General features: G+C 36.2%; 2 protein-coding genes across 3 annotated transcripts in view; one reads left to right on the plus strand and one right to left on the minus strand.

The window, feature by feature from the left end:
- SPATA17 (spermatogenesis associated 17) overlaps nt 1–865 on the minus strand; it is a 198,833-nt gene extending 197,968 nt beyond the window's left edge. The window contains exon 1 of the mRNA XM_047077214.1: nt 831–865. Coding sequence (XP_046933170.1) covers nt 831–865 — 35 coding nt within the window. The remainder of the gene's footprint in view (nt 1–830) is intronic.
- A 1,225-nt stretch (nt 866–2,090) lies between these two features.
- The window catches only part of GPATCH2 (G-patch domain containing 2), a 176,448-nt gene continuing 152,267 nt past the window's right edge, over nt 2,091–26,271 (plus strand). The window contains exons 1-6 of one of the 2 annotated variants that reach the window (XM_047076560.1): nt 2,091–2,224; nt 12,945–13,661; nt 18,304–18,365; nt 21,632–21,814; nt 22,371–22,450; nt 22,578–24,613. In XM_047076560.1, the coding sequence (XP_046932516.1) occupies nt 2,169–2,224; nt 12,945–13,661; nt 18,304–18,365; nt 21,632–21,814; nt 22,371–22,450; nt 22,578–22,610 (1,131 nt within the window). In that variant the 5' untranslated portion in view covers nt 2,091–2,168 and the 3' untranslated portion in view covers nt 22,611–24,613. Of the gene's footprint in view, nt 2,225–12,944; nt 13,662–18,303; nt 18,366–21,631; nt 21,815–22,370; nt 22,451–22,577; nt 24,614–26,271 lie in introns of those variants that run through there. The other variant, XM_047076559.1, reaches the window with a different exon arrangement.

Consider the following 26,271-nt stretch of genomic DNA (forward strand, 5'->3'; position numbering starts at 1 on the left):
CAGAGCCCTCTCCATTCAAAGCCATATTCTTTCTCCAGTTTAGGAAAGTTTTCTTCTACTACTTCTATATTAGTCATTTATCTTCTTCCCACTCCCACTCCCAAATTCTGCAGTGACTATCATTCACATACTAAATCCCCTGGATATGTCCTCCATGTTGCTCTCCTAAAACATTTACCTCTCACTAGTGACTTTTCTATTTTTAAATTCATTTACTATATTTGTAACTAGAAACGTTTATTTTTTTTTTAATTTTTTTTCAACGTTTTTTTTATTTATTTTTTTGGGACAGAGAGAGACAGAGCATGAACGGGGGAGGGGCAGAGAGAGAGGGAGACACAGAATTGGAAACAGGCTCCAGGCTCTGAGCCATCAGCCCAGAGCCTGACGCGGGGCTCGAACTCCCGGACCGCGAGATCGTGACCTAGCTGAAGTCGGACGCTTAACCGACTGCGCCACCCAGGCGCCCTGAAACGTTTATTTTTTTAAAAATTCATTCCAGTAACTTTTTTTCCTCTAATTTTATTTCTGTAAAAGTTCTCATTATACCTGTATTAAAGTTTACACCTATGCAAACCATTAATTCTAACTCTACAGTAGCCACCTGTTTTGGTCTCTTGGCTTAATCTCCTCCCATCAAACCAACATTACTTTGAATATTTTGTGAATTTTTTCTACATGAATCTCATTTTCCTTCCCTCATGCAAAGTGGGAATAGATACATAATTTGTTAAGGATGTTTAAGAAATAGACCCATACCTAGTTCCTTTTCTACAAAGTCCCCCCACACACATTTTTTTTTTTTTTTTTTTTGCACAATGGGGCCTCACAGGAACTCCTCTAAGAATGCAGATTCTCTGGCCATAACGGAGACCCACTGAATCAGAATCTATATTCTAACATCATCCTCAAATGATTCTAATGTACACTACAGTTTACAAAGCGCTGATCTAACCAATAACACATGGGAAATGGCAATCATTGCTTAAGGAAACTGCCAGTTACCTTTTTTCACATATTGATATTTTATACGGCCTTTGTGCCCAAAGCTACAAACACTCTGTTGTTGTTGTTGTTTTAACTAGGCGAACATTGGAATTTTGATTCTTTCATGATCTTTAGCGATTTCTCTTTATACTGAAAATATTAATAGTAATAATAAATGAAATGGAAGGAATGCCAGCCTATTCTCATCATGGCCAGAATGGTTTAGATACTGTCACTTCGGGAAGACAAATGAGCCATGGAACAGTTGAGTTCAATGACATCTGTGAAACCATGGAGGCTCAAATCCCCAGGCAAACGGGAGACACAACGGAGATCCCCCAGCTAGAGTGCCTGGGTCACCCCAGTCAGGGTACTAAAACTTCAACAGAGAGGGCATGGGTTTCATCAAACTGTGGAGTGATGATGTCCCAGAATACTTTATTCTGCAATTTTATCTATAGTGGGAAGTTTCCTAAGCCATCTCAAGCTAATAACTATGTCCTCCCTTTACCCCCATCTATAATTCCTCTGTATGGTAACACTACTTTTAAACTTGTGGTTAAGTTTGCGGCCAACAAACGAAGCGGGGAGAAGTGCTTGGTATTTACTGATTCAGGGACTTTGTTAATAGGAAACTCTTGCCGAGGAACGCCTGGCGAGGGCGAAGCCAGCCCTCTGAGCTGTACCCCAGTCGACGCCTTACCTGTTCCTGAAGTAGTACTGGTGTGCCAGGAACGTCGACCGAGCTTGGAGCCGAGCTAACGTGGCCATAGCCTCCCGGCTTCTGCGGGAGCACGGGTGTTGCTATTGGTCTCCATGGCAACCGGGCTAAACCATAAAGCTAGTCCCGAGGGTACAACTTTTCGACCACTCCACTTCTATTTGCCACCCTGCTTCAGTTTGCAGAATACTAGAAAGACATTTAAGAAATTTTTCGTAGGAAAAGGTTCCAGGGACTTGCCTCTATCTTTTCTGTGAGTTAAAAAGGAGGAGATTACAGGCGACGAAGGCGGTGCGGGGAGGAGAGGTAATGGTTGCTCCGGGCATCCGGTTTCCGCCTCCCGTCTGCTTCCGGAAGCTCAGCTCAAAATGCTGAACTGTTTCTGGAAGTCGCTGGTGCTGTGGTAGTTGGAGTCTGTTCTCGGGCCTGAGCCTCGAGGCCAGGCTCCTGGGTGTCGTTAATGTTCGGGGCCGCCGGGCGCCAACCGATCGGAGCTCCAGCCGCCGGGAACAGCTGGTGAGGCTGGCGGCCCTGGGGATGGGAGACCAGGAGAGGGTGTGATGGCCTGAGGCCGCCGGACCTGGAATGGAAGGGGGAGGGAGTTGGGGATGGATGATCTGAAGACACTTAGGCCTTGCTCTCACTCGTGCCTGGGCTGGAAGCGATTTGAGCAAGGCGTTGAGGTGTGTGCTAAAGATGTGTGCAGGAGTACGGTAAATGCTTGCTGATTGCCCAACCCTCTACGATATTTGGGGAGTAAAGCTGTCTATACTCCAAGAGCAATTCATTTCGTCCCTGATTGTTGACAACGCTAGGGACAGAAGAAACTAACTTAATATAGATCTTATCCCCTCACGTTCCTTTTTAAATGTACTAGATTACAGCAGGTGTCTTGGGGGGTCAAATCCCAGAAATCTAGAGTTCTGGAAGTTTAGTACTAGAAGACACCCCACTCACCCCTCTCTTTTCTGGAGTGGGAGTGGCCTACCTGTTTCTGCCCCTTGAACGGTCCATTTTAGTTCAAATGAGATGTGTATGAGTGTTCCCTAAGAACATGTAAATGCCAGGATTTTAGGTTTGGGGTTTGACCAGGGCTGCGGTACCCCCATCACCAGTGCCACTTTGAAATAATATATTGCTTTGATTTTTCAAAGTGCTTTCACAAATTCATGCACTTTGTCTTTATGACAGCTCTGATAGGAGATTATCACGGGCACAGAATTCCTAAGTGAGTTGTCCAAAATTCCCATGGACATTTTAGTCCTGGACCTAGAAGCTGGGTTTTGGATTTCTAATTGAAAGCTCTGCAGTGCCAGGCCTATTTTTCCCCAAGCATACGTCGGACAAGCAGTGAAACACGTTTCCCACTGACAATTTCAAGCATAAAGTATTGAAAAATGGGTGACCTGTGGCCGAAAAACGTCCATTCTTAGATTCTGCAATGAATGAGACCATGAGGCACGCTAGTAGTCTGTGATCTCAAAGAATTCCTCTGCGTCCCTTATCGCTGAAAAGTTAAAAGAATATCTTGCTTGAAATGTTTTGAATGAGATTAGATCGTTCTGTAGTTCATTTTATAATGGTTATACTTTTAAATTCTGACATTTTCCAGTGAGAAAGCTGGGAGTACTTTCTTAAATGAGCCGTATTTTTTTTTTAATGGTGTCTGTCATTAGCATAACATAAAACACTTGTTACATGTTTAGTATTTTTAGTTCTGACAGTTGTATATACTGTGTAATCACCACACAAAACAAGATATAGGACATTTCCATTACCCCAGAATTCCCTCCCCAGGCATCTAATAGGTACCTGTCTTAATGTTTCAGCATTCGATACCTTGTTAAGGGAACTAAACACGATGTGCTTTATAGGTTGGTCTGCCCTTGTTGCAGCGATACTGATTTGTAGGACAGAGGACTATTTAATAAAAAAAGTATGACTCTTCCAACTCCTTACTCTCCCTTTCACCTTCTCACCAACTCATAGTTAGGTACCTCCGTATAATACAGAGAAACCCTCCTTCAGTTCTCTTAAAATGCTTATCTTCTTTTCAATTATCGGTGTAGAATTCATTTTTTTCTTATGGCCCAGAGGATAACATAGTGCTTAGCACTTAATCATTGTTTCTTAATGAAACTCGGAAAAATCACGCCTGATTGGCCAGAATGAACACTTTCCAGCAAACTGGAACCTTGATTTTCTAGTTTATCTGCACAACCATTCCCTTATTGGAAAGTTCTCAATGGAATTTTCCTTTTCATTCATTGATCAGACATTTACCATACTATGCACGTAAGTTTGCTCTCAGTAAGGAAGCCCCAGTGCCGCTGGGGTTGCTACTACTGGTTGATTCCTTGGCGCGGAGTTTTATGTACATATATCTCATGTAAATCTTTTGAGGTGGGTGCTGTCGTTTTTTTTGCATTTTAGAAATGGCAAAACAGGAGCAAATACAGCTTAGGTAACTTGCCCACGTACCATGTTTGCAGTGTGATGCTGGTATACCTAGAACAATTCTTCACCATCCTCGTATGCGTCCTATTTGTCTGAATAAGATACAATATCACGGGAATATCTAAACGGGAAAGACTATGCCTGGATAGGTTAGCTAGCCTGGATTCCTGTTGTATATACCTCCTATCTTGACTTCAACTTTTTCTCCAATGTCGAGATTAGATTTTTCAAGTTTTAGGCCCCAAAGGGGTAAATAGTAGATGATTTATCTACCCCTTTAACAATTTGTTTGAAAAATAGAACTGAGATTATATTTTGTAATTTACTGCTACAGAAGACAAGTTGTATACAATTAAATAATAAAAATCCTCAGGAAATGAATATATCTTTTGTGCAAATTGTTCTTGTAAGTGGTTTATATTATATTTTTATAAAATCGTTATACCTGAGAGTTTCTATCTCCTTTTCCTGACTCCTCATCCACACACAATTTTGAAATTAGGGGCCAAAAAGCGTAAGTATTGTGGCACTTATAATGTTAACCTGCCTTTTAAAATTTGATTCATTTAATGGATAAACCACATTTATAATTTAGATACACTTTTATTACATTTTACCTTATTAGTGATTTATATTTAAAGTGAATTTCTGGTTTTTAAAATTTTAAAGGTTGAACTAACACGTTTTACAATTAAGTCCTTGATAATGCAAATATTGAATTACTGATATATTGAGCCATACTGTTTGTTTCAATGTGTGTGGTTTGCTTTTTTTTTTTTAAAGTCCTTAAAAATATAAACTATGTTTATTCTAGATCATTTCCTTTTTTCTGTAGTTTCTTTCTTATTATTTGGATTTTCTTTGGGTCCAAGAAATGGCAGAGTGGAAAATGTGCATTTTTTAAATAACTGCCTTTTTTTTTTTTTTTTTTTTTGTCTTTTATCTTGAGGTCAATTCTATACTGTCAGGTTTATTTGAGTCAGGTTTCTATTTCGACAATGAGGGATCAAAGCAGTGGCCAGTGTGATTTTGGCCAAGTAACCCATTAATATTAGTTTAGCTCTTTAGCATTTTTATTTATGGCAAGCTGGAAACCTTTAAAACATCTTTGATAATTTGTCCTTTACCACCACATTTGCTCTGCTAGAAAGGTAGCCAGAAAGTTAAGAGTATCTGTCTTGTTAATGTGGCAGAAACTTTGAAATCAGGGTTGTTTAGTGAAGACATATTTTTCCTGTTTTTTTATTCAGTCATTCATTGGTTTGTTCACCCAAGAGATCTCTTTTTAAAAATTATTTATTTATTTATTTATTGAGAGAGACCGAGAGAGACAGAGTGTGAGTGAGGGAGGGGCAGAGAGAGAAGGAGACACAGAATCCTAAGCAGGCTCGAGGCAATCCTAAGCAGGCTCCAGGCCCCAAGCTGTCAGTACAGAGCCTGTCGCAGGGCTCGAACCCACACAGTGTGAGATCATGACCTGAGCCAAAGTCAGCTGGTTAACTAACTGAACCATCCAGGTGCCCCCCAACAGATCTTTATTTATTTATTTATTTATTTATTTATTTATTTATTTTCAACGTTTATTTATTTTTGGGACAGAGAGAGACAGAGCATGAACGGGGGAGGGGCAGAGAGAGAGGGAGACACAGAATCGGAAACAGGCTCCAGGCTCTGAGCCATCAGCCCAGAGCCCGACGCGGGGCTCGAACTCACGGACCGCGAGATCGTGACCTGGCTGAAGTCGGACGCTTAACCGACTGCGCCACCCAGGCGCCCCAGCCAACAGATCTTTTTTAAACATCTGTTGCATGTCAAGCATTATGCTAGGTACTTGTAATTAATATTCAGTTGTCTTCATTCTTATTCTAAGAATTCAGAATATATTATATATTCAATAAATATTGAATAGTTAGTTACCATGTTTGAGCAATGAATGAGACTCCTCTCGTCCATATTAGAAACTTGCCTAGATGTGCTCTAATATATGCATGTTGACAAGAATTGGAATGAATTATTTTTTAGACTCCAAATTATTTTTGTTTGTTTTAGACTTTGACTTTATGTCATTTACACAACTTCTTATTCAACAATTTGTGTTTCAAAAGTGATTAGAGCGTAAAGTTTTGAATGACTCTTGAAGTTAAATGAAGTTAAAAACAGAAGAACCTTCAAATTTAAATAGCAAATGAGCTTGCCTTATTAACTCACTATTTGGAAAGTAGAAAAAGACTTTTTTCTAAAGCCATGAATGATTTTTTTAAATTTAAGTTAATTTTTAATTTTTGGCCTAACTGCTAGGGTTTGGAGGAAAGAAAGCTTTCTGCCTGTTCCTGTGGTAACAAAAGTGACAAAATAGCAGGTGCCAGCAGCACTTCCAGTCAAGTTCAAGTCTGTGGAACCTTTGCTTCCATTGGCAATGAACTTTTCTGTTTGGTGGAGAACCTGTGGCTCCTAACTTGGTGGAATGACTTTCTTTGATTTATTTTTTTCTTGTATTTATATATTATTAAGTTAGGAGTCAGTCAGAAATGCAGCATTAATTTTTAGGTTTTTTTTTAATATTCATGAAAATCTTTAAAGAGTGCATGAATGTCTTGAAATGATATGCAAGATTTTTGCTAATGTCTGTTATCCCCCCCTCTTCCCATGAGTCAGAGTGGTTCAAGAACTCAGAAAGGGTAAGGTCTGTGCTTTCATTATGATATCCTCAGGATTCATAAGGTGGTTACACCTTAAAAGCAGAATGATTTGATATTTCAGTGACCACCTCATTCATGTACAGAGGTTGTTAAAAGACGAAATAACTACTCTCACATAAGTATTCACTCTCATCCCACAGAATCCCTTCAAGGTAGAAAATATACCATTTTTATGATGAATAAACAGTCTGAAAATAAGCAATTTGTTTAGGGTCCTATAGCTAAGGAATAGAGTCAAATTTAGCTTCCACATTCATAGATTTGACTTTAAAGCTTGTGTTCTCTAGTTTCCTCCCAGCCTTTTCCCCTACCTAGAGAATTCTGGTCCATGTGCATTGCCTAATATTAATGTAAAGTTATAATTAATTACTTACACGTTTCATAATAAGTTCCCCTAACTCCACGCTACCTCTTTCAAGAAGAGAGAAAAGGTTACTTCTGATTAATGGTTTAAGTTAGGTAGGTCAAGGAATTTCTAAACTAGCTTAAATGTTAACATTTAATGTTAGGGTTATTCTATATTTCCTAAGAAATATTTCCTCAAGGTATATAAAAGGAGATACTTCTTTTAATCATTTTAAAGGTTACTAGACTGAGATAAAGACTTATTTTGACAAATAATGTTACCATTAAAGAAGGAAATGCATAAATTCCTATGAGCAGTAGAAATTTTAATCAAACAAATCATATTTTATTGAATTAGGCATGAAATTTAGCCCTGGATGTGGCATCTTTTTTTTTTTTTCATGTTTAATTTATTTATCTTTGAGAGAGAAAGCAAGCATGAGCAGGAGACAGGCAGAAAGAGAAAGAGACAGAGAATCCCAGGCAGGCTCTGCACCATCAGCAGGGTCCATTGTGGTGGGCCTCAAACTCAGGAACTCTGAGCTGGACGCTTAACTGACTGAGCCACCCAGCCAGCCCTGATGTAGCATCTCTAAGGCTCCTGTTTGCATGTTTAGGCACTCATTGTCATGATCTACACTATTATGTGTTAATTTTAATGTGTATTCTTTAGCTATTTACTTTTATGCCCAAACAACCCTTCCTATCTTCAGCCAAAGCTAACACGAATATCAAAACATGTAATTCCAAGACTATTTTCTTAAGTTTGTGATCAGTCATAGCATACATTCGTCAGCATAGCTCTTGACTAGGTATTCCTCCTACATTGTTTTTGTACACATTGAATTTTTATTCATGCAGAAACTAACAATAAATGGCTATTTCCTTAACTTGCTAGAAGCCAATTAAGTAGTTGTATTTAGCAGTGGGTGAATTTGTTTTAGCACTCCATTGCTAGAGTTACTTAAGTTTGTAGAAGAGATAATCCTATGTTTTACAGAGATGAAGAGGAGAATTTTACCATGTATTAGATGATAAGGAGCATTTGATTTCTTTTTCCTTACCTAGATATTTGATAGCTGTGGTCAGTTACTTTTTTGTTACATATGGAAGATTTTTGTTTGTTTTTAATGAAATTGTTGGGTTTATGAAGACACACATGTCTATCATCTTATTATGTAGTTATTTTTATCAGTGTCCAGGCAAGGAAATTATTCTCTAATTTTTCTGTACATGCTATATTTTATCCTCTTAGGAATAGTAGTTATTGCTAATAGAGTCTCCAAAAAGGAAAAGTCACTGATGGAGTAATTGGCTGTCAGTTTTTGGGGGGATCAGTTTTTCCGGGCTTTCTTGGGCTTCTTTGCCGTGCCTCCCTGTACATTGTTGACTGCTGTTTGAGAGCCCTTGATTTGATTCATCAGTCAACTGCTAGTCCTGTGGGAACATGTGAGCATCGAGTTTGGACTAAGGCCACGTCCTGAGTCTTCTTTCTTAAGCAAGAAACATTTGAAAGAAAACTCTAAACTCAGCGCCAGGTTTCTACATTCATTGACCATCCTCACTCTCAAACATACGTTTTTAAGGAAAGCCTTTGTCTGAGTTAGAATTTGGTGTTAAGAAAGCCAGGGAGAACAATTTACTCATTTTATTGGATGTTTTAATAGTGCCTAGAAGAAGACTGACAAAAACTTAACCCTTGGCGCAAAATTCTTACCTAAAACTGGCATATCAGATTTTGGGTTGATCATACGTTCTATATTGCTCAGCATAATGCAATACACCTGCGAAAAACCAAAATGCTTATCTTAAGCTCAGGTCATGTCGTTTTCAAAATCCCACTTTAGATAGATAGTGGGACTATAATCTTATTCTATTTATTTGGAGTATTTGAAGAAAACTCTTAGTGTACTGTCATCTTAGGCATTCTACCTAATGCAAACTATTCTCAAAAGATATCTTTTCCATTGAATTTCAAATGGAGAGAAATTGTTTTATAAATATGAATGTTATTCAAATTAGCTAAGTGGTAATTCACTAAATTTTACTGTAATTAAACTTTACAGCTATGAATGCTTAATAAACACGTTTTTGTACAGAAAAGTTCTGTATTTTCAGGTTCTTTCTTCAATAGGAAAAGTCTCATTTAAGAAAATATCTTGAAGATGAAGTGTTTCCATACCATGGTCTTCAATGTAACTGCCGAGGCAAAGGAAATAAATGAGCTATTGATTATGTGGTCTCTTATAATGACTTTATTTCTGTGAGGCCAGATGATGCCAGTTTTCCCTGAGAGATAGAAGTGAAGCAGCGTGACTGACTATAATATCACTAGCTCATTAACAAGGGTTTTGACTTGCGGGAGTCTGGTGAGTTGAAACCGAAGGGGGGGGAAAGTGATTTTAACTCTGAATGTTGCATATTTTCTTCTGTGTTTTTGTGAGGCTTTTAAAAAGTCTTTTTAAAGTAAATGTCTTCATTGGCATTCATATCTGATCCCTATTTGAATGACATCATGGAATAAATTGAGTTCTCTGGATAAATTTTTTTTAAATTTTTTTTTAATGTTTGTTTGTTATATATGTGAGTGAGTGGGGGAGGGGCAGAGAGAGAGGCAGACACAGAATCCAAAGCAGGTTCCAGGCTCTAAGCTGTCAGCACAGAGCCCGTCGCGGGGCTCGAACCCATGAACCGTGAGATCATGACCCAAGCCAAAGTCGGACACTTAATCAACTGAGCCATCCCGGCGCCCCTAAAATTTTTTTAATGTCTTTTTTTTTCTTGAGAAAAACAATACAAAGTCAAGTAAAGTGACAATTTTAATGATGTTATCAAGAAATTTTGCTTTCATTCTTAGTAATACCAGTTCTATTTTCTTAAGCTGTTTGTTACAATAATTCTTTTTAAATGAAATTGATTGAAGACTTAAGTTTCAATGGATTGAATCTGATTGCTAACCTTTATCTAATGGTGGTAGGTCCACCACATTTCCTTTTTGTAGTAAAGCACTAGATTATAACTTCCAAAATAACCTGCAACTTTAGTTGTAGATGACATTCATGCATTGAGTTAATTTCATATTAATAATTAGACCTAGTCATTCACCCATTGATGAGAAAACTGCATCTCCAAAGAGTAAGTTACTTAAGAACCAGGTGATACCGAGTCTTCTTTTAGACAAAGGTCCTTATTCTAGTACACGTTAAGCTGGTGTCCAGTGAATTTTATTAAAGGTGCAATATTATATTCAGAAATCATAGATCTTTCAGACTACATTTCTTCCAAAGAAATAGTATTCAAGGAAATGAACAAAATATTTATTGCAATAAAGGGAAAACAAAAATGTGATTATTAACATAGAGATGATGGAGAAAAGACCCATTTGGCTTATCAGTATAGTCAGAATTGTAGCCCTTCTTTTGGCTTAATGCTAATTCCTACGTGACACCTATTTCTCATAACCAAATGCAGGGTTCTAAAACCTGAGTAATATATAGGACCCTTTTAGTGGCTTTCCAGAGTTTATTTAAAATATATACTTCAGTCACCATGTTAATTCAGAATGCTAAAGGAGATAGATCAGGAAAATACAATGCCCACATTAAATGAAAGACGATGTCGGGGCGCCTGGGTGGCTCAGTCGGTTGAGCATCCGGCTTCGGCTCAGGTCATGATCTCACCGTTGGTGAGTTCAAGCCCTGTGTCAGGCTCTGTGCTGACAGCTCAGAGCCTGGAGCCTGCTTCAGATTCTGTGTCCCCCTCTCTCTCTGCCCCACCCCTGCTTGTGCTCTGTCTCTCCCTGTCTTTCAAAAATGAATAAACATAATTTTTTTTTTTTTAATGAAAAACTGTGTCCATTTAGTTAATTGCTCACAATGTACATTTCACTGATGACTACAGCATCGGGGGCTTTGGATTCAACTGACTTCCACCACCTATACTGCCCTTGATTCAGGTCTCCCATTCCTCTTTTCTGTTCAAAGGAATATAATGCTAAGTGTGAGTCATTTGGCTTTACGCAGATATATATTAAATCTGTCTCAGAAATTAAAATAGTACCACCTGCTGCTACATCACTCATGAACAAATGCAAACTGGATACTGGAATCGTGTGGTACTAGAATCCCTTTCTTGGCTGCAGTTGGTTGAGCATTCAGGCTCTAGAACCAGATTGCTGGAGTTTGAAACCTGTTTCTACCATTCTCTAGGTGTGTCACTTTGGGCAAATTGCCCTTAATGTCTGTGTCTCTTTGTGTCTCATATACCACCTTATAAGGTTATTATGTGAGAATGAAATGAGGTAATGCATATAAAACACTTAAAAATGGGCCGAGCACATAGTAAGTTCTTGTGTTAGAAGCTGTATGTGTGAATCATCTTATAAGTAGTAAATCCAGTTGAATTAAAATGTATGTTTGTTTTCAGATTATTCAAATGAAAACACAAAATGAAAAATTATTATAAGGAACTTGCAAATGCCTCAAATTATAGACTGTAGAGACTATATAAACCAGGGTCAGCAAACTATAGCCAGCCGTCACTTGGTTTTGTAAATAAAATTGTATTAGAACACAGCCATTCATTTATGTATTGCCTAGGGCTATTTTCACCTTACAGTGGCTAAAGTTGAGTGGCTATGACAGAGACCTAATAGACTGCAAAGCCTAACAGTTTACTGTTTGGCCCTTTAGAGAAAAGTGTGCCTACCCCTACTGTAGATTTAGAAGTTATATAGACCTCTGTAGTTGAGGATATTTTGATCCCTAGGTCCTTCTAAGACTCAGAAATGATTGTTCATGATCTGTATAAGAAAGATACATGTTTGAATTAACTATACTGTTTACAAAATAAAATTGGAATTTGGGGCTTTCCATCACCAACCGATCTAGAATCTTTGGGAGTTGGGTTTGGAAAGGGTCGATATAATTTATAAAAGTCCGTAAAGAATGCTTATCCTAGCTGACAAGCAGATCATTTTCTCACTGGTAACATAGTTTAATGGTTTTTGTTTGTTTCTTTTTATTTAAAAAATACCAAGAGACTGTCTCAGAATGAATTATAAGAAAAATGATGGGCCATTTTAGACCAGTGAGCCTCCAGTTTGAGTATGAACAGTTTCTGCTTGACTGAATTATGAGATTAGTGTGGCCTAAATATATGCCTAGTGTCTGGTTAAACTCTCCTTTCACATATATTACAAATCTTGAAAGTACCTGTCAGTCTTTCCATCTCCCTCGCATATCATGGTGGTGACTGGGTAGAGCGTGTGGTGAGTAGAGGATTGTACAGTTTCCTTCTTCACTTAGAAATTGCTGTGGGGGAGGGGTGGTTGGAGGAAGGCTTGAGAAAGCTCTCTCCATATCTGTTCTAGCAAAACTGGCTCTAGGGAAAGGGCAGGAGTAGACTAATGAGCAGGGATTTAAGCAGAAATAACTTTTCTATAATTACACAGTAAAAATAGGAAATTACTGGGATCTTTCATTGCTGATATTATGCTTACTCTATCTTGAAGTAATTCGTATGTTTAATAAAAGAACTTACATATGAAAAAGGAGCTTAAAATGAGTCAGAATATTTGAAACTATCTGGGATAGAAAAATTAAATAGCTTTTAAACATTTCTTTATAATAACGATTAATTTTAGATTTAGAGTGAATTGTCTGCTGTAATAAACTAGGTTAATGCAGTTAATACTATTTTCTTTAATTTTTTTTCTTCTTTTTTTGAAAATGTAGGCATTTCAGTCGAACCATGGAAGAACTGGTTCATGATCTTGTCTCAGCATTGGAGGAGAGCTCAGAGCAAGCTCGAGGTGGATTTGCTGAAACAGGAGATCATTCTCGAAGTATATCTTGCCCTCTGAAACGCCAGGCAAGGAAAAGGAGAGGGAGAAAACGGAGATCATATAATGTTCACCACCCATGGGAGACTGGTCACTGCTTAAGTGAAGGCTCTGACTCTAGTTTAGAGGAACCAAGCAAGGACTACAGAGAGAATCACAATAATAATAAAAAAGATCACAGTGACTCTGATGACCAAATGTTAGTGGCTAAGCGCAGGCCATCATCAAACCTAAATAATAATGTACGAGGAAAAAGACCTCTGTGGCACGAATCTGACTTTGCCGTGGACAACCTTGGGAACAGAACTCTGCGCAGAAGGAGAAAGGTAAAACGCATGGCCGTGGACCTCCCACAGGACATCTCTAACAAACGGACAATGACCCAGCCCCTTGAAGGTTGTAGAGATCAGGACATGGACAGTGATAGAGCTTACCAATATCAAGAGTTTACCAAGAACAAAGTCAAAAAAAGGAAATTGAAAATAATTAGACAAGGACCAAAAATCCAAGATGAAGGAGTAGTTTTAGAAAGTGAGGAAATAAGCCAGACCAGTAAGGACAAAATGGACTACGAAGAGCAAAAAGTCTCAGACGAACTCATGAGTGAAAGGTGACTTTTATATTCTCTAAATATAAAAATATGTGTCTCCATTGTTTGTGCTTGAACGTATTTTGTATTTTAATTAATTCTATTTGAAAATAATTATAAATTATAATAATATAAAATATAATCATAGTGATATTCCTGTTTAACCATCGTTACATTTCTTTATAATTTATGGTGTTTAACACAAAACAAAATTGCTTATTTGATTTAAACAAAGTCTTTCCATTGTGTTTTAAAGACTTAATTTTCAGCTATAAAGAGAAAAGGAAATGGCTTTTCAATGGGAAAGAATGCACTTTTGAATAACAACACATTTAGAACTCATAGAATTGGATTTATAATTATTTATTTGTTTAATTATAGAGCTTTAGCTTTGGTGCTTTTTAGTGTCACAATTCATCAGTTTATTTTGATTCTTAAGAATCAAAAATTGGTAGCACTTCAACAGATATGGCTTGATCTTTTTAGAAGTCTGTGGAATACTGGGAATTCTGATCACTTAGGAATTGTAAAACCTAATTTACAGTCTAGAAAAACTTGATCTTGTCATTAGACAAATGAGAAAAACAATGATCCTTCGGCAGCTAGTTTCATGTACCTATTCTAGAAAGCAGATATACCACCATGATAATTGTTAAGTACTATTTTGACAACATCAAGAGGTAAGTGATCATTTTTCTTTTACACAGAACTAATGCTACTGTAGGAAATGAGAAAGTATTGACATTGTTCATCTTTTTAGGCATGTTCTTAAAACCAGACTCAGAACTATGATCCAGAAAAGAAACAAAACATTGCTTACTGGGAAAGAGTATTTTAATTTGTAAGACTACCCTCATTTTAATCATGTAGACTGAAGACCATGGACTTCATATATATGTATTTAATAATACATATTATTTTGTATATACATATATATTTGCTTATAAATATGATTACAAACATGAATAGGATCTGGTAAAATTTATAGGATGGGGCTTTTATTAGAGATGGTTTGCTATTTATGTTATTTTTCTAAGGAAGTAAAAATTATTCAAAACAAAAAAATGTTTCAGGAAGGCTTTGAGAAGTTTATGGTATCTGCTTTTCTTCCAAAAAAAAAAAAAAAGACAGCATTTTAATACCATAGTGAAAATTATTTGTACGGTAGTATTGAGCCATTGTGACTGAGGACTACTAAGCTTGACTTGAAAGTGATGATCTTGCTCAGTTGCTGGGAGAGAGCGTATGTGTAGTGGAGACTAAGTATTCATTTCTGGATTATTTACAGATTACAGCTTTTTGGATTGATTGTTCAAGCCCCTCCTTTTATTGATGTCTGCCTTTTATTGACAGACATCAACCCTGGAAGAAAAATGAGATGCAACTCTCTTGATTTCTCTTCACTGTAAAAAATATTTGAGTATCTATTAGATATAATCAGTCTACCCAGCAGTCAACAGCCCAGGTACCAATTTTCAAAGAGGATGTTTTCACTCCTGAATCATTTTTTTAAGTATTTCTTTCTTTGATTTTAAACTTAGCCATGTAACTATTTTTATTGTCACTCAGATGCATATTCTTTCTGTGGGAAGATTGCTAAATAAGGCAGTGCCTGTTCCCTGCAGTCCCATAGTTTAGAATAGCAGACAAGCAAACAATGAAAAAGAAGTGTGCTGAGCGGAAAGTATTGGTCAGGGAAGATTTCCAAAAGGAGCTATGATTTAAGCAAGTGCTAAGGCATGGATTGTGGAGCAAAGTGGGATGTATTTGGTAAAGTACATGCAGTTCATTATGACTAGAACATAATGGGGGTTGAGGCTACAGCAGTAAGCATGTTTTAAAGGCCTGGTAAGTAATGGGAGGAATTTTAACAACGAAGAAACTCAATTAGATTTACGCTTTCTCAAGGTAACATGATCTCAGTAACAGTGTTTTTTTAGCTTTGACTGACCTCTAGTCCATCCTTAAGTGAGAGGTGAATTATGGCAGTGATAGTAAAGGGAAAAAAAATAGAACACTTTTAAGAGTTGGAATCAGTGGAAGGTTGACTGTACTGGGGAGGACAAAAGAGAAAGAGGACTCTCAGATGATGTCTTGTTTCAAGAATCAAAAATACGGGAAATGAACAGATTGGGGCACAGGGGATTGGGAGTAGTGTACAAACGCAAATTTGACCGGCATTCATGGGATATATTCTCTCTGAATACCATGCTATAAAAGTCATGCTTTAAAAAAGAAAAAAAAAAGTGGGAAGAGGTGTCCTTGGAGATGAGCCATAATGGCTGTCAGATGCTGAAAATGAAAAGCCCTGCTTCCATGTAAGTTCTTGTGCTGATTTATCGGACATGCTGACAACTACATGGTATACTTAGAGCAACTAGCTAGATGTCAATGAGGTGAAATACAAATAAAGAAACATGTTGTTTAAAACACATGTAAAAAGATCCCAAATGAAGACCAGGGTCATTAGGGACTAAGAGCTGCTCTCAGAGGGGGAAGTCTGATTTCCTTATATATTTCAGAAGAGTAAGCAGGCAGAGGGAGAAGAGAGAAGATTGGGATGCCACTTGGAGAAAGAACATAAACAAAAGAGATAGGGAGAATTTAGGTTGGGATCATCCATATAGAGCCTTGAAATCTATATTTAATCCAAAAAGTATAGGGCAGTAATTTTAGGTTTTTAATAGAAAACATTTTATTATTTTATTTATTTAATTTATGTGTATATGTATAGACATGCACATGTGTTTTATAAACATTTTCTTTTAGAATACTTTTAGTTTTATAGACAAGTTGCAAAGATAGTACAGAGAGTTTCTGGATATCCTATTCCCATATATCCTGCACCCAGTTTCCCCTGTTGTGGTACACTTGTGAGAATCAATAAACCAATGTTGACACATTATTAATGAAAGTCAATACTTTATTAGAATTCCCTTGTTTTTCTTTAATATTCTTTTTCGGTTCCAGGATCCCATCCAAGATATCATAATATTTTTAGTCAGCAAGTTCTATTTGGAAAAGATGAGCCTGGTTAGATGTAGACTGTATTAAAAGAGGTAAATCTGAACTCAGAAATGAGAAGACTATTGTAAAAAAAAAAAAAAAAAAAAAAAAAAGGAGAGAGAGAGAGAGAGAGAAAGAAAAGAAAGCACATAGCTTCACAATCCTTTATCTTTAAATCTGAATTCTGAAAGCTGTGAAAAACTAATTCATTCATTTGAGGCCAGACCTAACTTGAACTCTATTTAATGTGGATATTCATTCAATTGAAAAAAATATATAGTAATAGGTTTGATTCTGGAATGCTACCCCAGACCCTTATTAGTCATTTAGTCATTTTAGAACATATCTTTCCAAAATTTGAAAAGTTGTGAATTTTAAATACATTTTGCCTCAAGGATTTCAGAAAAAGAATTGTGATTCAAGGTATATATGATAAGGCCATATATTAGGGTTGTGTTGATATAGGCAGACAGGAAAGCACTAATGAAGAAAGTTAAAGAAAAAGGTACCAACTTAGAGTTCCTTGGTAAAATGTGCCACTTAACAAATTTTATGCTTTTTGTTTTTATTTATTTTTAATAAATAAAACAACTGAAATGATATTCTATATTCAGAAAACATTTGGGTTTAGATCTCATTTGTGGTTTTAATCCTGAACTCTCAATTTAAATATTTTAAAACAGATTAATTTTGTTTAATAAGTCAGGTTATAGAGTTATACATGTAAACAGGAAAAGTATAAAATTCACCTGAGGTAGTTTCCTAATTGGTTAAAATTAAAAATTACAGGAAGAAGAAGTATATGAGAATTTTTAAAGAAGATCATCAATTTTCTTTAGAGGAGAAGGCTGGTATTACATGATCTTGTTTTTGTGTTTTTCAACTAACTAGATTTTCATATAAGCATTGCTTCTGTTAGAACTAATAGTGACAGTTTATTCATGTCAGTCGAATATCTACTATTTGTTTTAATTTGTGAAATTTGCCTTTGTATCATACTTGAACTTCTATGGAAGTATGGGGTACGTATTATTTTTACATACCCCCTCCTTAATATTGGCAATATTGAGTGTTTTGTTCAGAGGGATTTTAACTTTGACTTAATGGGTTGTTACCGTTGTAAACTTTTTTCTTCCATGCTAAGTAATAGAGTTGTTGTGAATTCTTAAGTAATGTCTTTTCCAGAATATTTGCAAATGTGGTTATGAAAAGTCATTTCATCCCAGGCCCTTGTATTTCATGTGCTGAAGAAAGGCTTAGGCTGCTTTTGATTGAGACTTTCCCCATTTTATTGAGCAGCGGTGTTCCGGGCTCAGGCTGAATTGCACACGGCATAAGAAAGGAGCAGTGAGCATTTGATGAAAGCAGATAATAAAATGCATCAATTGTGTCAGCACCTCGTTGCAGTCACATCTGGCTTACTGTCAGGGTCCCATTAGATTCCTGTGGTTTTATGTGCCAAAAATAATATGCTCTGTAGTTAATGGAACCAGAATATTTGCAGTTTGATTAAAAAAAAATCATCTTATTTTCTTTCAGATCTTTGTCAGGCTTAAGTTTCATCTCTGAGCTGCCGTGTCTCTTTAAAATTTTACGACTGAGAGATCAATTGTTCTTTTGATCTGTTTTTTTTTTTTTTTCTTCTCCCTTATTACAGTGATTCCAGCAGTCTCAGCAGCACCGATGCTGGTTTATTTACCAATGATGAGGGAAGGCAAGGTACTGAAATCTATTTTTTTTATTCCTTTGGAAAAACGTCTTCATTTGAAAGTTTGTGCTTATTGCTAGTTATGTCCTAGGTTGATGACTGCAATCCCTTTACCTTACACACACCTGCTTAGTGGACTGGGCTTGAGTTCTTTTTTATACTATGAAGGGTATCCTGTCTTCATGACCTAACGTAATTGATTATCTCCAAAAGCTAGTATGTGGGGCTAATAATATTAAGGAAGGATTATCTTCCTTAAGAAAGCTTTACATACGTCAGTCTTTTCAATTTTGTCTCTTAGCAAGTTCACAAGACACTGGTTCTCATTCTCCACCTGATTCCAAATGCATTTAATACTGTGTAAGCATTAATAAAGATGGATTTGCAAGTCATTTGTCATTTTTATTCAGCCGTGACATTTATTCATCCTATCCAGTTTGTAAGTAATTAGACAGCTTTCATGAACTCAGTATTGTAAACTGTTAAACAGTAATGTCTTACAACTTAGATCTTTCACATCTTCAAAGTTTCCTCAAGCTTTTCACACTTCAACATGGCATTATTTTGAAACTACCCATTTGGGAAGAAAATAGGACAATAAGGGGGCAAAAGGAATATCTACGAATACTTACCACAAATACTTCCTTTCTCGAGACTCTTTAGAGCAAAGCAGTAATAAGTTCTAAGGGACCAAACCAAAATTTATTGTTTTAAATTATAAATAGTCTAATGACACACAAAAAAAGAACAGAATAATAGCTGCCTACACATTCGTTTCTTAGTCTTTTCTTCCTCTTGACAATAGGAATAAAATAAATTATCATTAATTTTTTTCTTATAAATCATATATATTACAGATAAATAGGCACATACTGTTTTAGAGACCATAGACTTTTTAAAGTTAAGAGACTTTGCTGAAATATGTTAGAACTTCGGGACTCAGAGTGAGCTTAACTGCCTTGATAATGTACCTAAACTCTCATTTAAATACATGTGCCTACCCAGAGTCACAAATGTTGAATTTGGTAATGAAATGAAATCAAAAACTTCTTTAAAAAATAACTTTGGACAAGTCCATCAATCTTGGAAAAGCTTTGAATGGTTTAGAATAATGTGCTAGCATTTATTATGAGCTTTTTATATTTTATATTTCTAAGTGCTGTTTTTCATTCAATTTACTTTAGGCTCTTATTCTTTTAAAAAAAAATTTTTAACATTCATTTTTGAGTGACAGAGACAGAAAGTGAGTGGCCGAGGGGCAAAGGGAGAGGGGGATAGAATTCAAAGCAGGCTCCAGACTCTGAGCTATCAGCACAGAGCTCAATGCAGGGCTTGAACTCACGAGAGCCATGAGATCATGACATGAGCCAAAGTCGGCACATAACCAGCTGAACCACGCAGGCTCTTCTGCTCTTCTATTATTCTTAAGAAAACCCTGTGAGATTCTTTTTTGGGGTGGATGATGAAACCCAGTCTAATAAAGTTGAGGTAACTTCCCAGTTACAAAACATTCCAATTCTGATTGGTCTGTCTGACTTCAGCACTCAAGCTCTTCATCTTTAGCTACTGGATTTCCCTATTAAATAGAACAAAGTTGTACATCACATCAAAATAAAATAACCTCATTTTTCTATTATAATGTTGTCTCAATTGGAATTAAGATCTTGGGTAATCAGTTTCAAGTGACTCCCTTTTTTTTTTCTTGTATTTATACCTGCTCTGGGAAATTTTAGTTTATAGTTCTCAGTAAAAGTACTAATATTTATGCGCTTTGAAATGTGGCTTTTTTTAAATTAATTTTTATTAAATTCGCTGTTGAAATAAACTGGTGGCTTTGGCTTTCCAAATGCTTTAAAATTTTCACGCCCTCATAATTTGAAGTATGGCTGTTTTTCCATAGAGTCATTTTCAGTTGAAGCTTTGGGTTTTTTCTAGTTTGCTTTTAAAAATATTTGTAGTAAGAGATTTTGGAAATCAGAAATCTCTTTCTGTAAAGGAAAAAACTTTATGGCATTTGTGATGACCCTCTTAAAAACCAGAATTAGCAGTTTTTCTAAGAAACACGAAGACTTGAATGAATCTGGGATCATATTCAAAATGCTGTTTGTCACATACTTTTAAAAGCCATCTGCCGTCTGTAGTTCTTTCTACTTACGTGTCTATTATTCCTGTTTTAAAAACAAAATACTGTTGATTCACATCAAGGGTACATTTTGAACTGAATTTTATTTTTTAAAAATTTTTTTTTTCAACGTTTATTTATTTCTGGGACAGAGAGAGACAGAGCATGAACGGGGGAGGGGCAGAGAGAGAGGGAGACACAGAATCGGAAACAGGCTCCAGGCTCTGAGCCATCAGCCCAGAGCCCGACGCGGGGCTCGAACTCACGGACCGCGAGATCGTGACCTGGCTGAAGTCGGACGCTTAACCGAATGCGCCACCCAGGCGCCCCTTGAACTGAATTTTAAATGAATCATTTCTCCATGGTTACTTACACTCATGGATGCTCCCAAAAGTCAAACTTAGTGTGGATAGTGTTCTGTTTTAAAAATACCTTGCTTATAGTAATCCAGCACACTTTCTTCCTCAATGCTGTGGTACTGTCACTTTTCATTTAAAATCAACTTTTTCACAACTATTTCTTAATGAACTTAATCAGATTAATTTCATTTAGTCACATCTGTTCATGATTGTTTCCCCTTTTACACTCCATACAAATCATGAAATTAAGCTAATTATATACCATTATCAGCTGCAGAGAACGGGTTCTACAGTTTTATACTTTTAATTCCCGGCAGGAGATTAAGGCTTGTTTTTCTTTAATTTGGAAAGGGTAGTAACTTAAATGGATTTCTGTACAGTTTTTGCCATAGAATTAACCAGTATTATTGTTTTTCACATATTTAAATTGGTTCCAGAACATAGCAGCTTATGTTTTTGTTGATGGAAGTTCTTGTTATAGTGTTAAAAAACACTATAGCTGTGGTGTAGAATCAAAAGTTTTGTGTATAGATCGTGTATATGATTGCCAGATAAAATACAGGATCCCCAGTTATATTTGATTTTTAGATAGATCACAAATAATTTTTTAGTATAAGTATGTTCCATGCAGTATTTAGACATACTAAAATTTTATGCAAGTACTCTATATTAAAAATCATTTCTCTGAAATTCAGATATAATTTCTGTCTTGTATTTTTTAGAAACCTAAATCTGATAACCCTGTGTATTTGGATAATAAAACTGAAGTTTTGGGGGATTTCTTGTTTTTGCACAGGTGACGATGAACAGAGTGACTGGTTTTATGAGAAGGAATCAGGTGGAGCATGTGGCATCACTGGGGTCGTGCCCTGGTGGGAAAAGGAAGATCCTACCGAGCTAGACAAAAATTTACCAGATCCTGTCTTTGAAAGTATCTTAACTGGTTCTTTCCCTCTTATGTCACATCCGGGAAGAAGAGGTCAGTGGTGCTTCCTGACTGCTAGATATTGTGGGCTTTTACCTATATATATATATATATATATATATATATATATATGTGTGTGTGTATACACATATATGTATACATACACACACACACACACACACACACACACCCACACACACCCACACTCATTAAAAGAGATTAGGCTAAAAGGGAGATGAAAGAGTCTAGCACAAGATGCTGTAAAGGAACATGTCGAATAGTAGTTCAGCTACTACATTTATCATGCATTTGAATTATTAGAAAGGTTGACTTGCTCTCTTGCTAGGACCATTGTGAAAATGTTGAAATACTAGAAAGGTGAATTAGGAGGAAAGAAAAGCCCTGAATAATGCCCTAGTTCTCAAATAATCAGTAGTTGTTTGCTAACCTCATTAGAACTCTACTAGGCATTGCTTCAGATCTTTTAAGTGTGTTTTGCATTTCCCCCACTACTGTTGAAGACGTTTCCCGCTTCCAACTTATTCTGAATTCTGTATTGATGGGAATAATGATCATAGGATCTTCTAAATTGAGTGCTTTGATTTTCCAGGTTTCCAAGCTAGACTCAGTCGCCTTCATGGACTGCCTTCCAAGAACATTAAAAAATCAGGAGGGACCACAACTTCAATGGTAGGCATGCTTTTCTGTTTAGTTGTCATGTTTGGAAATGTATCCATTTCTATGGAATAAAAAGCCACATCCTCATCCTTTATGCATTTTCTAATGTTATACTTAAAAATAATCCATTTTTTTGTAGGCTACAAACTGGACCAGTGAGATTCCCCTATAAACCAAATCTTCTAATGCTAATAAATTAGTTACGTTTTGAACATCTGGGGAATGACATTCGAGGGAACCTGGCTCCTGTCCTCTTCCCCTGGAGGAGTATCATTGAAGTGAGAGCCTCTTTGATGAAAAGATGGGGCTGTTTTTGCTGGAGGACTGGTATTCTTCCTTTAGTCAGAAGTGAACCTGCTTGGGGAGGCTTTCTAGGGATGTAGGTTGGCCCAGGGTGGGTTGAAACTACTGTAAATTTTATATATTTTTCTCTTTTATGATTTTTTTTTACATTGAATCCATTTATGTATTACTTGCTTTGCCAAAATGCTAACAAAAGCTAGAAAATTGAAAACTTCCAGATCTCACATAAGTATTCCTTAATGTTTCTATTGTGACTGGTTAAAAACGAATTCTTACATCTCTGACTGTTGTAAATAAACATGATGCATTGACATTTATGGTTCATTTTTAGAGAAGTCTTATATAACCAGCATTATTTAAAATATTTGCATTTTACTCAGGGTATTTTAACAAGGGCTAAGATGAGTAGTAGGTAAGGTTGATCACCTTTACTAGAATTTCTGTTTTGTTCAGTTTGCTTTCTACTTGGATAATCTGCTCTGTATTGCAAACCCATTGTATTTTACAGTATAGTGTTCATTGTACCACAAAAAAAATCATCCTAGTTTTAAGCTAACTACAGTGATAACTAGCCTGTGCTAGTTCATTCATTGACTATTACTTTTTTAAAATATCTGCTTTGTCTAATACCTGAAACCACTCAAAATTATCGTTTTGGCTCAGAGCTTATGGAAATCATGTGAAAGCTGGTGTTTCAGCTAATACTGTATGCCTCCGAATCATGTTGTCATGTTTAAAGTGAGAGCTGCGTGCGCACCTTTAGAATGGCAGATCTTCTGTGTCAGCGTGAGTGTCAAATACTTGCATGAGCTCCTTTTCGCAAGCAGAGGGAAAAATGTAACATTTCTATTGATGGTATAATTTAGACACTATACAACGTTCAGGCCATTTGAATTCTTCAAAATGATACATTAAAATGTTTAATATTTTTATTAAGTTCCAATTGATTAAAACTGTGATTTAATACATGTATTTTTATATTATTGTATGGATTAATTGTTAATTCAGCATTTCATGGCTTACTTAAATATGATGATTGGAAAAGAAACTTAAAGTTGACATTTCTTTTACCTGAAAGTATTATAATCTGAAAGATTCCGGAAAATGTATTAAGCAGGAATGTGTGACATCTTTTAGATTGCTTGTCTAAACTGGGGAGATTAAATATGATAAAGTGCAACTTTGAGTATCTTTACCTTTGCATATTTAAAGTGATATTTTAGAGGTACAATAATGTGGTATTTGGTCATTGTAAGTAAGCTTCCTTGTGCTGTGTCCTTTGGAGTAAAAATTCATGATTTCTTTTCTGAATTACGTAAATGCTTTTATTTTATTTTGTATAATGACTGTCTTTTAGATCTGAATAAGTCACTTTAAAACCTTGGCCTATGAACTTTGCCTTACCAATCATGAATCTAGATGAATGCTATCTAGTTCTTGGTTCAGTTTTACCTATTTTTATTTTTGGTTCACTGCTTGCTTGAGCATAGCTGGGATTTGTAGCCCATTTTCTAGGCTTATTGCAATCTCACTGTGGTATTTTATAGAAGCTATTACATCTGATAGGTTAGCTTCATGGTATTGATGATACATGGCTTAACCATAGTAAAAGCTGCCTTCCCTCTCTAAATTGTAAAAAGGTGATTAAGTTTCACTTGATGGAGATATACTATATATGTGTGTTTATCATGGAACCTAGTGCATTAGGCCATAAACTGTTTTCCTGGTCTACATTTTTTTGTATTCAAATTTTACTGAAGACAATGGGCTCCTTCAGGTTTTCTTTCTTTCAATCCTGAATTGTCCTTGTTTGGATTTTTAAGTACTGTAATTTTTTTTTTTTTCAATAAAATATCTGACTTGGGCAAGAAAGGTAAGAGTTCCAATTTGTGCTGATATTTTTAAATCCCTCTGCTAAGTGTTGTTGTTGCTGCTCATACTGTCCGTATTGTATGTAACCATCACATTTTAAAAATCATAATCTCACAAAGCAGTCATATTTAAACAGTACCAATGACATCCAGTAATAAGAAATGAAATTTAATTCCTTAGACTTTCACACTGAAATTTAATTCCTTAGACTTTCACACTGCAAAGCCAGATTGGTTGTAAGAGGTCAGTTTTCTGAGCAAAGTCAAACACGTAGCTGCAACCCATTAAACAGAATGGCAACAAAAGGTTTCTTTCTCTTATGCAGATGAGTAATGATTGTACAGCTATAATGATGATCTTTGAAGGACATGACAGAAGAATCTTTTACTGAAATATTAATGGAAAGTTTTCAGTTGCACTTTTAATTATTCACCATAATTATGTTCTAAAGTTGCCCTGAACGCTGATTAGCAAATACTGAACCATTGCTCCTAAGGGAAATACCAGGTTAAGTTCCTTTGAGCCTCCAGTCATGACATTTTTATCAGTTGATCAGTACATAACCTTGTTTTATGTATCTTTCTGTCTAATAACACCTTAATATATATTGTTGACTCATTAATATTGAACTCCGACCAGCAGCACTCTAACCTATACCTGCACAAAGCCTATCTACCACACGTATTTCCCCTTAAGGCTCAGCATGGCCTTCTTGTGCTTAGAAACCCTAGTCAGCACTTCACTATGTGTGGGGTTCATTGCAAACCGTGAATTTCCAACAAAAAGCACAAAACTGTGAAACACGTGGCACTAAATAAGCCACAGAAAGGACGCTTGTTTACAGTATTAGAGCTGAAATAGGAATGCACACTGTCGTCTTACGTGACCTCAGTGGGGAAAGCACATGTGTGCCAGGTGACAGATTTTTCACTGCCCCTGAATGTCCATGTGAGTGGTATAAGAATTGATTTGGGAGTGGGATCATTCCGAGGGGCATGCGACTCTCCATCTCAGGGTTGTAAGTTTGAGCCCCACGTTAGGTGAGAGATTAAAAATAATATCTTAAAAAAATAATTGGGGGTTACAGATAAATGTTAGTGAGTAGGCAAACTTGAAAATGTGGAACCTGCAAATAGTAATGAGGATCAACTCTACCTAGTTTTATTGAGCTGGGTGATGTGGTAATCACGGAAAATTCATAGGTTTAGAAGTCTGAACTTTGTGAATCCCCACTCTGGTTCTTCTTTTTACTTGTAATTACAAATTGAATGTCATTTCCTCTTTCTGTTAAACAGATGATAATATTTACTTTGCAAAAGTGTTGTCAGGATTAAATGAGATTATGTGTACATAATTGGGCCAGCGCCATTTTTGTCACATAGTATATACTAAATAAATGATAGTTACTGTTATGTTAGACATATTAAATATAGAATCTCATGATTTAGAGAACATTTGTATTATGGGTCAAATGCAGAATTTTAGACTTTTAAACTTCTCACATTTTATATATGATATGCCTTTACAGCTAATATTTAAAGTGCTTTATATGGCAGCCTTTTATGTTTCTTTTATACTTCATTTATATTTGAGCCAGGCTTTGTCTTTAATATGACTGCGAAGAATAATTTCGAATGAGTTTTAGATTGACAGCTATT

The sequence above is a fragment of the Lynx rufus genome, unplaced genomic scaffold, assembly GCF_022079265.1.
Source record: "Lynx rufus isolate CCGP_SWC_20201006 ecotype Redwood Valley unplaced genomic scaffold, mLynRuf1.p SCAF_15, whole genome shotgun sequence".
Taxonomy (NCBI): Eukaryota; Metazoa; Chordata; class Mammalia; order Carnivora; family Felidae; genus Lynx; species Lynx rufus.